The following is a 15506-nucleotide window of genomic DNA, read 5'->3' as shown; positions in this document are numbered from 1 at the left end:
TAAGGTCTTTCACTAATTGTATCCACAAAGATGACCCTGTTTCCAAATGAGGTCACATTCGGGGGTCCTGGGTGGACATGGGTGGTGGGAGTGGACGCTCTTCAACCCAACACAGGCGGTCAGATGCATAAACAGTCACCACGTTAAGTAGGTCAGGGCAGGGGACGCCCTTAGGTGTGCCTTAGGCATCGAGGACACCTCTCCTGAGGGACCTGAGACCTAAGCAGCAGAGGATGTGGACAGTGCCCCAGAAGAACCCACCACAGAGGGGTGGGGCGGGGCCGTCAGGGGGAGGCAAGAAGAGCCCAAGATGGGGAAGACGGAGGGATGGAGATGAAAACCAGCTGGTGAGACGCTGTACAGAGTGTCTGATAAGTGGACGCATGGACTTTATCCTTAAGACACAAAACGTCTGTGAAGGATTGGAAATAGAGGAGTGATTCTAGAAAGTTCTCCTGGGCTGAGGTGAGGAGGAGGTTGCAGGAGGAGAGAGGAAATGCCATTGTTCCTACTTATGGGGGAAAGCTCCGACTTCAGGGACACAAGTGGCTGAACCCTGTGGAGATGTCCCATGTTCTCCTGAGCGGCCAGGCGGATGGCTGAGCCAGGGTGGGAGTTTAACCCAGTGCCGACGGGAAACAAGCCGGCCAATCAGATCCACATCTGCCCAGGGCAAAAATACAGACGTCAGAAAGCTCGGACACTCGTTCTCCATCTAGGTGGGGAAGGAAGCCAGGGGTCTGAGCAAAAATCTGCAGTGGCCGTTATGAACACTCTGGCCCACTGCTCAACAGTCTCCCCTCTGTGGTCCCTCAGAATTAATTCAGCATGACTTAAATGTTAGCCCTGAATGTCAGTCCCATCTACTTACACACACGTGTGCCCCACTGGTTCTCGGTTGCTCTTCAGATGTCATCTTCTCCCTGTGCCCCAGTCTGGGTTCTACATCCTGCCCTCTGGGATCCAAAAGACGCCAGATGCAGATTCATGTTAGACTCAACTGAATTTTTTTTTTTTTTTTTTTTGGTACCAGGGATTGAACTCAGGGGCACTTAACCACTAAGCCACATCCCCAGCCCTTTTTAGGTTTTATTTTGACACAGGGTCTCACTAAATTGCTTAGGGCCTTGCTAAGTTGCTGAAGCTGGCTTTAAACTAGAGATCCTCCTGCCTCAGCCCCCCGAAGCCACTAGGATTACAGGTATGCACCACCATGCCCAGTGTCAGTTGTAATTCTTACCTTCCTTTTAACCTGTGTCATCTGCCAGATGGTGAGTAAATGGGGACAAGAATGTTTTATCTTGTTTACCTCTATAGCTCCTAATATGTACATATACAATGTCATCTGATAGATGGATGGATGGATAGATGGATGGCTGGGTGGATGGATAATGGATAGATGGATGGATAGATGGGTAAATGGGTGAGTGGATGGACTGTTGGAGGGTAGGTGGGTGGATGAGTGGACAGATGGGTAGATGGGTGGAAGGGTGGGTGGAAGGATGGGTGGATGAGTGGATGGGTGAATAGATGGGTGGATAGATAAATAGATGGGTGGGTGGATGGATGAATGGGTGAATGGGTAGATGGGTAGGTAGATGGATAGTTGGGTAGACGGATGGTTGGATAGATGGATGGTTGGATGGTTGGATGGGTGGATGGGTAATGGGTAGATGGGTTTCTTCATGACGCTGCACTGGCTTCACCCAAATAAATTAACGCATTAATAAAAGCAACGTGGACCCATCCATTGCTCTTTTAAGGGCTTTACATTGCCCCTTCTCCTGCAAGAACTGGGGTGAGTCATCCCGAGAGATGCTGGCGTGGCAGCCTCCACACTCACCTCATTCCTTCTGAAGCCATCTTATCAAGGTTGGCAGTGTCCTTCGTTTCTGCCCAGTTTGCTCCTAGGTCACCCCAGCCCATGTCATCGGCCAAAATGATCACAATATTTGGTTTCTGGCCCATCGTTTTCCCCCTGAGGCAAAAGTCCACGAAGGGATAAAGAAATCCAGAGAAACTCACTCCCACCAACAAAACCTTTAGGAAAAGCCAGCCCATGGTGACAAGGGGAAGACTCCTGTTGTGTGGAACGATGGCGGGCCACCAGTGGAGACTTTTCCGAGCGTTTCCTCTCTGCCCACTTTTAATGCAGCAGGTCCCTTAGGAGTAGAGTTTTCCAGAACCTACTGGTGGCAGTGGTGGTGGATGTGACGGCTGGGGGGATGCTGGGGAGTACAGAAACGAGGCCCCCATCTGGAATCCTAATTCACAGGAGTCGGGACACTGGCAGCCCCCGACTTGGCTTGACTCACTAGGGGAGATGTTTCCCACGGAGCTTCATAAAGATGACTAGACGTGTCGGTGTCATGGGGGGCCCTTCTGTATCCAGGGATGTCAGAGCCGCAGCCCAAGCTTGGCATCTGTCTGGAACTCCATCTGGTGACTGCAGGACAAATTCTCTCATCGGCAGAACACCTGGATGTTCTAGAAGCTGCAGTCAGCCCCCAGTGAGTTTCTGAGTCCCAGATGGTTGAGGTTTCTCTAAGGTTTCCTGAAAGAACAAAAATTGACAAGAAAACAGAATTAAAACCGCCAGTACAGCTGTGTTTTACTCAGTAGCTTAGGAAATAATCATTTTTCCACGCCAACAGATGTTTTCCCTCTTATTTGAATATTTAACTGGTTCATCAATTTCTTCCACCTGAAAAATAATGATGATGATGATATTTGCACTAGACTTATAGTTACGGGGTTGGCAGTAACATCAGAGATGACCTCTTTCAACCCCCACGTGGTATACACGGGAAGATTGAGACCCAGTATTCTGGGTGGGAAAAGGACCAGCCCCCAACTCTACCAAATCCCAGGCCTCCCCTACTCCCACTCCCAAATTTCTCTTGATTCACAAGAAACTCCCAAATTAAATGTGACCTTAAACTCATTGTGAATTCTGGAAGAAGGAGACCCTGATGACCCTTATGACAGGATTCTTTGTAACAGCCATGCTCTTACCTACCATTTCCTTAAGAAATCTTGATAGGAATTAATAATTTGGGGTGGGGGCGGAATGTAAAACACAGTAATAGAAGACAGACGGAGGGTATATGGCTAGTCATTGTAGAAATGCTTTCCATTTTGCTACATGTTTATAATTTTCATGATTAAATGTCAGAAGTTTGTTTCAAAAAATTTTTAGTGGAGGGCTGGGGACATAGCTCAGTTGGTAGAGTGCTTGCCTTGCATGCACAAGGCCCTGGGTTCAATCGCCAGCACCAGAAAACAAACAAACAAACAAACAAAGTTGTAGTGGAAATAGAGCCCTTGACATTGTAGTCATGACATGTTTATGAAGAAAATTTAGGGCTGGGGTTCTAGCTCAGTGGGAGAATATTTTGCCCAGCATGTGTGAGTCCCCACATGGATGTACACAGGAATTAGCTTTGAATTTTATGCTTAATGAAACAGTAGATTCAAACCTACACACGGTGGGAGGCCAAGGCAGAAGGATCACAAGTTCCTGGACAACTTAGCGAGACCCCATAGCACCAGTGGGTAAGGCTGGGGCCTGGGCTCTGCATTTCTAATTAGCCTCTGAGTGGGGGCCTATGCTGCTAGTTCTTGGACACTCTTGCGATAGCAAGGTGCACTCCAAAACAGCATGACTGTGGTCCTGGAAGAAAAGGAAATAGCTTAGCCTCACTGCGGATGACTCAGCCTCAGTGACCAAACATAAACACAACATAGCAGACTGGGTTTTGAAAGTCAGGAATCGAAGACTAGACTCTCAAACGCTCAAGGCTACAAATAGAGCCAAGAAGCAAACAACTTTGCCCTTAGCTCACAGGCACTCAGTTTACAAGGTTAGTAAGGAGACACGGAGCTGAGGTGGTGGATCCAATAAAAACCTCAGCGGGACACCCAACCCAGGGAAGGAACTAAGAATCTATTTATAAGAAATAAAGATGCCACTAGAGCTGGGCTTATGTCAGTCACATGGCTATTTCCAATTGTGTATCTCTACCAGCGAACCCAATGGTCAGCCCCCATGGATGAAGATGGCTGGAAGACCTAGATAAAATCAAAAAGAATAGTACCATCTACACACACACACACACACACACACACACACACACACACACACGTATATGTGCACCCATACACACAGACAATACATACCCTGGGAACTGAACCAAGAGCACTTAACCCTGAGCCACATTCCCAATCCTTTCTATTTGTTTTATTTTGGGGCAGGGTCTCACCAAACTGCTAAGGATCTCCCGAAGTCACTTGAGGCTGTCCTCAATCTTGCAACCCTCCTGCCTCAGCCCCCGAAGAACCACTGGGATTAATTACACGCAGGTACCACTCTCTACCCAGCACTACTGACCTTCATCAAAATAAAAGGAAGCCCAAATAAACAGCCATGTCATCCGGAGAGCAGTGGATCGACTGTTCAGAAATTAAATTCTTCCACTCTCCAAAAGGCAACTTATTTCAAGTGCCATTAGATTCAACCAGTATTTGTTGACCTTTAGCCCCCCAATACGTCTCCCTTTCCAGAAGGCTCTTGAACGAGGAGGGTGCTCAACAAATACTTGTTCACCTGCTGGGTAATTCCCAGCCTCATTCTACCGACTCCCGACCACGAGCAACAGTCCTCGGCGGCTTTTCTTCTTAAAGCTGATTAGTTTTTTTAGCGTGACCTCATTCCCAGTCAATAATCCATTTCAGAGTGACCCAACGCACAAGAATTCAGGAGGAAAAAAAAAATTTTTTCACTTAAGAAAGAGGTTAAAATGAAGGTGGGAACGTAAATAGATTGTTTTTTCTTGAGTGTTTCATGATAAAACATTCCTCTGAGGATTTTCAAAGAGAATTGTTAACATGGTACTTAAATTTTTCATAGAAGGGAAATAAGCTGATTTTGCCAGTCCTACCATACTACAGGGGGAGAGATTTAATCCCTTCCCAGATTATTTATTTATTCACTTATTTAAATCAAGGGGAAAGGCACACCAGCTAGCTATTCAATGAACGCCAAGCCATGGACTTTGGTCAAGATTCAAGCTGAGACTTTGAGCTTAGTTGTGCTCAAGAAATCAGCCCCGTTTGCTGCCTTGGACTTTATCTGAGGCTACTCTCCCAACTCTCCTTATCACTCTCAGGAAGCACAGGGAAGAGCGGTCTGCTCTCCTCCCAGCGAGGGGAGCACTTGTGGGGAGCGGAGGGTCTTTGTTTTTCTGGAGGGAGGTACAGGGGATGGAACTCAGGGGTGATTTACCCCTGACCTTCATCCCCAGCCCTTTTATTTTGAAACAAGAGTGAGAGGATCCCGCTACATTGCTGAGGCTGGCCTCGAACTTGTAATCCTCCTGACTCGGCCTCCCTAGTTGCTAGGATGAGAGGTGTTTGTCTTTGGCAAATTAAATGTTCACCCTTTCTTCCACTGGGGTGGAAGGTGCTTGACCACCTTACTCAACACATCCCACAACCAAAGCCCATCTGTCCCACCAGAGCATAAAGGATTGTGACCAGTCCTTGCTGAATCCAAGTATCAACAACCCCCCACAGCTCCAAGCTCCCCAGGCAGAAGTACAGCAAACTCGAGTTGCCAATCAGCTTTACCAATGATTCCCGTTCTCCCTTTCAACCTCCGTCTTATTTTTTTTTTTTTTTTTTTTTTTTGCAATACTGGGCATGGAACCCAGGGCATCACACATGCTACAGATGCTACATCCTCAGTCCCTGAGCTCTATTTTAAAGCAGGGCCACTAGGCATGGGAAGGTGTAACCCTTCCTTCAGTTCCTGAGCTTGCTAACGGGTAAAGGCACTAATGAGCACAGAAATGACCCAGGGGCAGGCTGTCGGCAAGAAGGAACGGGATATGGCCACCTGAAGATGTGCCGAGCAGTCACCCAGAGCTGGAAGTCCTTGGCTTCCTGAGCCTTCCGCTCCATCACCTGACCCTGGCTCCCCACAGGCCTCCCTGCGGCCAAGCAGCCTCCTGCAGAACCTTGAAAACAGCTGCAACAACACGGAGCCAGCAGACCTATCTGGCAGAGGGCTCTGTTGGTTTTCCTGAAACAAAAGCTTTGGAGGAGCTGAGGCCAAAACAGACAAGGCAGCGGGGGAGCGGGAGTCTCTGGTTGCCGAATTCTGTTGTTCTACCTGCCAAATCACATGGTCTCTGTGCTGGGGGGAGCCGGGCAGGAGTCACACTGGGGCTGCCAGGAAGGGCTTCGGGCACGAGCTGCCCATGTGGCCTGAAATGATTCCCCCCATCCGTCCCGTCATGGGTGACCCAATGTGACCGACACAGGTGGGTGGCGGGTCTTCATCCACGAGTGGGTCAGAAACCCCTGCCCTCACACCACTTACTTTTTCCGTAGGGAGGAGGGGGGAATGCAATAAGTACAATGCGAGTCACGTAGAGAAAGTCAAACAGGAGGGGATCCAGGAGTGCAGGGGTGGACAGACGCCAAGTTACAGAGGGTGGCCCATGACACTGGGCAAGAACTGCATTTTGTCTAAGGATGTGCTGGAGATAAGGAAATAGGCCACGTGGGGGAAGGTACAGCAGGCAGAGAAGCCAGCGAAGGCCAAGGTCTAGTGCAGGTGAGAAGCAGCTAAGAAGCCAATGTAGAGGGTTGGGGATGTGGCTCAGTGGTTGGGGATGTGCTTGCTTGGAAAGCCTGAGGCCCTGGGTTCAATTCCCAGCACCACCAGCCCCCCCCCAAAAAAAACAGGAACAGCTAATGTCAAGGCCGTGGAGGGCCGAAGAGTGCACACTGGGGCCAGAGAGCAGGCAGGAGGCCTCTACTGAGATACGAAGCCACAGGAGGGTCGGCACAAGGACACAACAGTGGCCAGATGTGACTTGCATTGAAATAGAAGCCCTCACTCAGGCTGCTCTACTGAGAAGGCACACAGGAATGGCAGGGCCACAGGTAGGGAAGAAGCTAAGAAGTCCGCAGCCCCTCGCATCCGCCTCCGTGCAGGAGAGTCCCACAGCACCAGGGTGAAGCAAGCGGCAATGCCCAGAGCTCTCCCTCCCTCCAGGGCCCTCGCCAATCCAGGCAGGGACCGGTGCTCCCCTCAGCTCTGCTTCAGCCTGGCCTAGGCCTGGGCGGCATGGGAGGCCTGTTACCACCAGAGCCAGGACAAAGCGTCATTTAACATCTCCGTGAAACCAACATCCTTACGGCCCTTCCTTACGGATCTGAACATATGGGGCTGGCTCAAGGAGGCAAAGAACACTCTCTCCCCAGTACTGGGAGGTTGAACCCAGGAGCACTCTGCCACTGAGCGACATCCCCAGCCCTTTATCATTTATTTATTTAAGACAGAGCCTCGGACTTGTGAATCCTCCTCCCGTCGTGTGTCACCATGCCTGGTTGCAGGGAACATCTCTGACAGAATGGCCTCCACGCAGGCTGCAAGGTGATCATTAAAAGGCTTCTTTCTTTCTTCCTTTCAGGTGCAGCCCTCAGGTCGGACCCAGCTGTTGGGACTCTCTCTTCTGGGGACCCAGCGGTGCCAGGAAACCCATCCACAGCGGGGCACAGCATATCCAGCTGAGTTTGACCAAGGGACCACCTATCGAGACTGTCCCAGAAGGAAGCCACGTGGCAGAAGCCAATCTGGGAGAGCCAAGGTGGCCTGGTGCCACTCATCCCGAAACCCAGTGCTCCTACAGAAATCACACCTGGTCCTGGAGACCAACCAGAACCACAGAGAACGTCGACAGCCTCCAGACACCCCCTGCTTTTCTAAAACTCTCTCCACTTAAGAAAAACCTAAAGGGTGTGGCCAAGGGAGAAATGGCTCAGACTACCTGAAATCCATTTCCAGGAGCGTGTTGGCCAATTTTTAAGGAATTTTTTACAGAGCGACATTTGCTTATTATTTGTCCAAAATTGCATTATGGCTGTTGTCAAACATACCAAAGTTGAGAAACTCACACGTTCCTACCCAACCTTTAAATTCAACAACTATCAACACGTGGCCATTCGGATGGAGACATCTCGCCTCCCACGTCCCCTGGCCTCACCCTCCACATATACTGTATTATTTTAAAGAGAACCCCAGATATCAAGTGATTTTATCCACAACTTATTTTACTGACACTGAGGATTGAATCCAAATTGAATCTACCTCTGAGCTACATCCCAGCCCTTTTTATTTTTTACTTTGAGACAGGGACTCACTAAGTTACTCAGGCTGACCATGAACTTGCAATGCTCCTGCCTCAGCCTCCAGAGTCACCGGGATCACAGGAGTGCCGCTGAACCAGGGTAACTCCTTCTTCAGTGCTTCCCAGTCTGTTTGTGAATTTAGCCTTGCTCCAGATCCAATCCTATCCACCTCTTCCATGAAATGGGTCAGATCCTGCTGTAGACTGAAGGTGTAGGTACCCCCACCCGTGTAGGCTGGAGCCCTAATTCCCTAACCCATGGTATCAGGAGATGGGTTTCTGGGAGGTCACAGGGTGAGACAAGATGTGAGTAGGGCTCTCATGAATGCATTTAGGGACACACACAGGAGAACTTGTTCTACAAGGTAGGGACACGGCCAGGTGGCCATCTGAGAGCCAGAAGGCAGCCCTCCTCCTGCCAAGTCGGTTGGCACCTTGATCTCAGACTTCCAGCCTCCAGAACGGGGAGAAATAAATGACTGTTGCTTACGCTGCCCAATGTGTGGGCTTGCATTATGGCATCCTGGGCACACGGAGACCTGTTCCAGTCCATCTTATCTAAGAACATCGAAGGCTGACGTAGGGCCAGAAGTACAGTCAGGACCCAAACTTGGGGGGCAAATGTCCAATTCAGTGAAAGTTACTTGGCAAATTTGCCTTTTGGGAACTTGATTTGGGGGATGCTTGGGTCCGTTGCCAGGAGAAATGTGGGTCCAGCAGTCCGTTTCTGACTGTGTGACGTTGGTTAGGTTATAGAGTGTGTGTCTCCATTTCCTCCCTATGAAAAACAACCACAGGAAACTTCCTCCACCAGAATACCATGTCAGAATGAGATGATCCAACAAATTCTCAGAAAGGGCTCAGAAATGTTAGCTACTGTTATATTTTCTCTTTCTCTCTCTCTCTCTCTCTCTCTCTCTCTCTCTCTCTCTCTCCCATTGCTTTAAGGATTAGAGAGATCAACAAATATGAAAACACTTTTAAAAAGTACTATGCAAGCCCCAAGCATTACTAAAAAGTCATATTAAACAAAACTAGTCTGAGTGTCGATGGTGACATCCCAGCTCCATGCTGCTAGGGGCAAGTCTTGGCCAGAGCAGTTTGTCACACATCTTCTGTGGCATTCTGAGCCCAGAGAAGGTGGGAGCTCCACATGACAGCCACCAGCCACACCAAAGGGAAAGTGAAGAGTCATTCCGGTTTGCATCTTCAAAGTTCCAAACTCGGGTTCCTTATTACCCAATCCGGCAGCTGACTGTACCATGTTGGCTAACTCTGAGCTAGGTCCCTCTGCTGGGTGGAGTCTGCTGACAACTGGCACCGCTGGCGTACCCCGCCTTCCAGCAAGTCTAGTTTTGGACAATGTCAGGATGAGGTCAAGAGGCAGGGTGGGTGGGATGGGAATCTCCCTTTGGCCGATGCTCGTTAAGTGGGAATTACATTTCAGCGTGAGAAACATCCAAAAAGCACTACTGAGCCACGACACTTGGCTGGGTGCTCAGACAAGATCCTCAACTCACTGAGAGTGTGTAAACTCAGTTAGGGCAGGGAAGATGGGTGTTTTATGCACTGCCTGCTCCAGTACCTTGCCCAGAGGGTGTTCAATCAATATTTGCTGAATGAGTGCATTTGACAAGAACAATTAAGGCCCAGCCTGATCCACCCCACCCTGAAAAACCCAGCTTCGCCTCATCCTTCCTTTAACCTGTGGTGAACTTCGTGAATGGCTCCTCACTGTAATCTGCACACACAAAACTGCACTCACTTGCTGAAAGGCTACCTTAGGCAACAATCATGCACGAGTCCTGCCATCTGAATTAAGACAATAAACACTTGAAGAGAAGGGACCGTTTTGTGGCCTGGGAGACAAATGTATTCACCAGCGCTCACAAGTGGCTGCGGATGAACCAAGGCTGCCCGAATGGACCAAAAAGGGGGGCATGGGAAGGAAGGAAGGAAGGAAGGAAGGAAGGAAGGAAGGAAGGAAGGAAGGAAGGAAGGAAGGAAGACCCCTGCCAAGCCAAGCTCACTGAGAGACTGGAGCCCTCCACCCACCACAGCAGGGCAGCCCCCACCCCCCTCCTGTTCACAGCACAATCCTCCAAGTGCTCTGCCAGGTTTTTATCATCATCCCTGAGTCACCTGGAAATAAATGGACACACTGGTCCTAAAAGCTTAGGATGGAAGCGCAACACTTATTGTTCCCAGGAACCAAGCAGTGCTTAGACAAGACAGAGGAAGCTGGCACACACCCCCTACCCTGAGGCAAGAACAGACGGAGGGTGCGTCTCTTGCTCCCTGGAACTTGAAGGATCTGGTGGGTGAAGCCATCTCAATGACGGCCCAGAGAAAGCCAGTGGGTTCATGCACACAACGTGACACACTCACATCTGCAGTCCCAGCTTCTGGGGAGGCGGAGACGGAGGACGGCTGGGACTCGGGAACCATCCTGGGCAACACCGCGAGTGCCAGTGCCGTCTCAAACAAAAAAGCCCGTGATTCCACACACGGCACTTTCCTACTAAATTTCACTGCCACAACTGCAGCTTCAAGTTTAACAGGACGTGGATTTACTACTCCTCAATACAGGACTTTGTTCTGACAACCTGGGTTTTGTGTAGGTGCTGAGTTTTTTGGTTTTTTTTTTTGTTTTGCAGGGGGGATTTGGGATTGAACCCAGGGCTGCTCTCTCCTACTGAGCTACAGCCTCAATTCTTCTTTTTTCATTCTGAAAAAGGGTCTTGCTAAGTTGCTGGGGATGGCCTTGAACTTGCGATCCTCCTGCCTTGGCCTCCCGACTTGCTGGGATTACAGGTGCGCGTCACCGTGCCCAGCAGAACCCAAGTTTTTTAGGACTCTGGCACAGCTCCAGATACTCCCCGGAACCCTCCTCAAGACTAAGTGCTCTTTCTTTTGTACTGTCATCGTCCCGTTTAAGCATTCAGAGAGTGACAAGATTACAGGAGCAGTGAACTAGGAAGACTGAGAAGTCCAGGAGCAACATTCAGTGTGGAAATCAGAAGTTACTGCAGAGTCTGGGACACACCCGGGATGGACCACGGACACTGCTGCGGGCGGTAACCGGGTGTGAGGGAAGGTTGAGCTGCAGGCCCCCACCACGGTAGGTGACCTTGTTGTCCCCCATACACATGCCTTTGGCCCCCTCCTGCCTTCCTCTCATGCTCCGCACCCTCTTAGCTCACCTCCGCCATGCTGGTCCTCCCCCAAGTTCCTCCCTGCCTGCTCTGGACTCCTCTGGTCTCCATTCTCCTCAATTCCCCAGGAACCAGGCCTCCTACAGAGCCACCCAGGGAGACTCACATAACACCAGGCCCCTTACACAGGTTCACTGGGTGAGCCCAGCAAACACAGTGGGCATCAGCAGCGGCACCGCTAGCTGCCCTGTAACCCCTTGGCAAACCCTCACATTCCTATCAAAGGGGCTGGGCATGGTGGCACACACCTGTAATCCCAGCATCAGCTTAGGAGGCTGAGGCAGGAGGATCACAAGTTCAAGGCCAGCCTCAGCAATTTAGGGAGGCCCTAAGCAACTTAGTGAGACCCTGTCTCAAAAAATAAAAAGAGCTGGGGATTCAATCCTGGTCCCAAACAAACGAAAACAAAAACAAAACAAAACAAAAAAACTATCAATATGGGAGCGGGAACCATACAGTAAACTCAGACTATCTACTCAGACCATCAGTTCACCAAAAAGGTTCCCAAGTTTTTGGAGTTCTCTGCCAACTGGAGAGGCAGATATTAAAGTTCAAAAGCAAGATTTGGAATGCAAGCTGCTCACCTCAGCCTCTTAGGTGGAAGACAGGTGGGTGGAATAGAGACAGAAAAAAGGTAATTGGAAAGGTGAGCAATGGAGGCTTTCCCTCAAAGTCCCCTCACATGTCCCCCCTCTTCTGTGGCTGTTGTGAAGACCCAGCAGCCAAAAGCAGGCTTTTGGACGCCCCTACCCCACCCCAATTCCAGACAAGATTCTTTTCAATCTACCTACCCAAGTTGAAGTTCTCACAGGCTGGTAAATACAGTGAGCTTATTTGCAAGCCAGGGTCATATCTGCCTAGCAACCCACCCCCAAGACTTGAGGGACTCTCAACGTGGACAGACAACAGGCAGGCCAACTGTGCACAAAGGAATCTGTTCTCATGCAAATGACCCTGAGCAAGAGGGCTAAGAAAAGAGAGAGTCCTGGGACAGCTCTCAGGAGCCAGTGTTTCCCAAGAAGATGTTGAGGGACTTTTTAAGGGCATGATAGCAGTCTTGCCCACGGTCAAGGAAGGGCTGGCCAGAGGGGCTCTGCCTGCCTCTTGGACTCTGACAGACCTACAGAAGAGGCCGAGAGGAGAGCTGAACCCTTAATTTCCTGAAAAAAAAAATTTTTTTTTTTTTTTTTTTAATTCTGTACTCCAGACTCCAAAGGTTCTTTTGTTCTTATTTAGAACTAAACAGAGTTAGTTTTGTTTGGGGGGGTTTGATTAGCATGGTAATGCAGTACTTTTCCTGGACAAGTAAAATAGAAGGCAGAGGTTTTCACTAGGCCTAAGGGAACGAGGCGAAGCCAGTCCCTAACTAGGGTGGGCAAGTCATGAGTCTGTGGCTAGCTAGCAAGGCTGGGCTGAGTCCAGCCACCTCTCCACTGTCCAAGTGGCCATGGCCAACGTCAATGTCAACTTTGGATGAACCCTGGTTGCAAAAAGAGCCAGCGCACATCTGTGAATGTGGTGTGACCTTGAACGAATCCCTCCGATGCTCTCTCTGGGCCTTGTTTTTTTCATCTGCAAAATGGGGACAATAAGTCTCAAGTGCAGAAGGTTGATGATGGGGTTAAAATAAATCACACAGCTGGCACTTAACTCAGAATTTGGGACAAAGCAAACATAAGAAAATTAATTAGAATTAATATAAGAATTAATATACATTAGTAATGATAATTAAATTGCTATGTTAATAACAACATTATTAGTCCTCCCCCCCACCAAATAACCAGATTGTATTTGGCCAAAGTATTCACATGGGATTTTTCTAATCATTTGAGCCGTAGGAATTTAGGCTTTATCTATTTTTAAAAAAATTTTTTTCTTCCATTTTTTCTCTCTTTTGCTTCAGGCTGCTGAGCCCCAAAGTGACAGTGACCCACGGTAGAGAGGGCACTAATTTTTAAAGTCTAGAACCTAAAGCACTGAGATTTTATGTGACTTGGTAGAGTTGCTCAGTATAAATGATGGGCTACAGCCCTGAGTTTCATTAGACAATACAGCACATGCTGTGCCCAGATTTTTTCTTTTTTTCCTAGTACTGGGGACGGAACCCAGGGGGGCTTCACCATGAGCTACACTCCCAGCTCTTGATTTTTCATTTGAAAACAGGGTCTCGCTAAGTTGCCCAGGCAGACCTCAAACTTGTAACTCTCCTGCTTCAGCCTCCTGAGCTGCTGGGATTACAGGTGTGTACCACCACACTTGGCTTTGCTGTGCCATATTAAACATGCCATTTCCAGTCAGATGGGACATAGCCGTGACTCCGGCTTCTGTGGAGGTTGAGGCTGAACCACAACTTGAGCCCAGAAGTTCCAGACCAGTCTGAGCAACCAGCCAGACACTATCTCAAACAAAACAAACATTATTCAAAGTTTTTAAAATGCAAGCATGACATCTCCTTTTGGGGTACAGGGACAGGTCCTCACTACTAAAATGTAAGACCCTAAATATAAAAGACTATGCTTACAGGTCAGCCAGCTTCAACCATGTTTTCTTTTTTGTGATTAAAATCCATTTGCTAATACATGTGGATTCTTTAAAGAACAACTCATAACGGATTTCTCACAGGGTGTCTTTTGGAGTCAGCAATTGGCTTTGATAAACCCTGAACAACAAGAAGAATTAATGGTAATTGCCAAGGACTTAATAGTGATCCACACTTTACAGGCATCGTAAATTAAATCGTTCAGCTCTAGGAACACACATTTACTCCCATTTCGCAGATTTGGAAATTAATGATCTGCAAAGTTAAACCACTCCTACTCAGCAGCCATGCTGGCTGAATACTGGTGGCCCCAACGCATCTGCTTCCCACTTAACCCACACCAGATCTTGTTAATAGAAATGGGTGACATCTAATCCAGTAGACTGGCTCCCAAAATCGTCAGGGCAATCAGCGAGCAAGGATTTATACTAAAATTCAGATCGCCGGCTCCTCCCCGTGGCGACCCTCCGTGCACACTTCAAAACTAAGCTCTCCTGAGTTGGACATCAGAACTACATTTTCTGAACCCCGCGGGACCGAGCAGCGGTTGCCAAAGTCCGCAGGGGAACGCGGTCTTTGCTCCGCAGCCGTTCCCAAATTTGCCCTGGGTTTGTGAGGTGGGGACCAAGAAGCCAAGTTTGCGCCCCCTTGGGCTCTGAAATGCCCAAGATCTTCGGACACACGCTTTGTCCCTACGAAGAACTCGTAACTGAGGTTTCTCCTGCACCTTCGGCTTAATTCACAGTGACCTTGGGAACGGGGATTTCGAAACGAGGGGCACACTCTCTCTAAACCTCCGGGTCCCTGCTGGGGGCTCCCGCGGGTCAGGCAGTCGTGCACCTGTGCGGATGTCTCCTCCCGCCTGGCAGAGGGTGCGCGCGCGCCCGGGGCGAAGATGCTGACTCAGCCGGGCTGCTCACATCCCTTTCGCGCAACGCGGATGCTGTTGCTGCTGTGGCTGCTGCCGCTGCACCAAAGACTGAGAAAGCAATGCACCCGAAGCAGCCCGGCCGCGGGCTCCCTGGGGCCCACTGCGGCACTCCCTCCCCACCCCCGGAAGGGGAACTGTGGGGGTGCGCGAGTTGACGAAATTAGGGGAAGTGGGCGCTGGAGCAGGAACTCGAGCGCAGCGCGCGCAGCTCACACCCAAACTGGAAGGAACCTGTTCTGCCCGGAGCGGGCGCGTAGCTGCCGCAACCGCGAGCGCTGCGCGGGACCAACCCCGGCGCGCGCTTCCCCCCCTCCCCGCTAACACCCCAAATGCTCAGGGCGCGGGCGGGGCCGAGTGGCGGGCACGCTGAGAGAGGGTGCAGGCGCACCCCAACACTCCTGCACGCCCGCGCTCCCACTTGCATTGCAGCAAAGTGCCGGGGTTCGGTCGGGCGAGGCGCACCCAGGCTGGGGGATGAGGGCGTCATGCCAAGGACCCCAGCGGCGTTGGCGGGGGCGGCCAGCTCGGGACGGCGACGCTGTTACCTTCCGTGACCCCCAGCCCGGGCGGCAGACGGGCGGGGCGCGCGCCCGACGCGGCCCCGGTCCACGTGGGCCGGCGCG

General features: G+C 50.2%; 1 protein-coding gene across 9 annotated transcripts in view; it reads right to left on the bottom strand.

The window, feature by feature from the left end:
* Arsg (arylsulfatase G) overlaps positions 1 to 15506 on the bottom strand; it is a 117832-nt gene that overhangs the window by 74413 nt on the left and 27913 nt on the right. For 5 of the 9 annotated variants that reach the window (XM_077800879.1, XM_026406645.2, XM_077800881.1 and 2 more), the window contains exons 1-2: positions 15429 to 15498; positions 1844 to 2554 (exon numbers count right to left, since the gene is read on the bottom strand). In XM_077800879.1, coding sequence (XP_077657005.1) covers positions 1844 to 2061 — 218 coding nt within the window. In that variant the 5' untranslated portion in view covers positions 2062 to 2554; positions 15429 to 15498. Of the gene's footprint in view, positions 1 to 1843; positions 2555 to 15345; positions 15401 to 15428; positions 15499 to 15506 lie in introns of those variants that run through there. The other 4 variants (XM_077800875.1, XM_077800874.1, XM_077800876.1 and 1 more) reach the window with 2 other exon arrangements.

Source organism: Urocitellus parryii, chromosome 7 (assembly GCF_045843805.1).
Source record: "Urocitellus parryii isolate mUroPar1 chromosome 7, mUroPar1.hap1, whole genome shotgun sequence".
NCBI classification, from domain to species: domain Eukaryota; kingdom Metazoa; phylum Chordata; class Mammalia; order Rodentia; family Sciuridae; genus Urocitellus; species Urocitellus parryii.
Note: the sequence above shows the minus strand (reverse complement) of the source record. Positions and strands in the feature narration are given on the sequence as shown.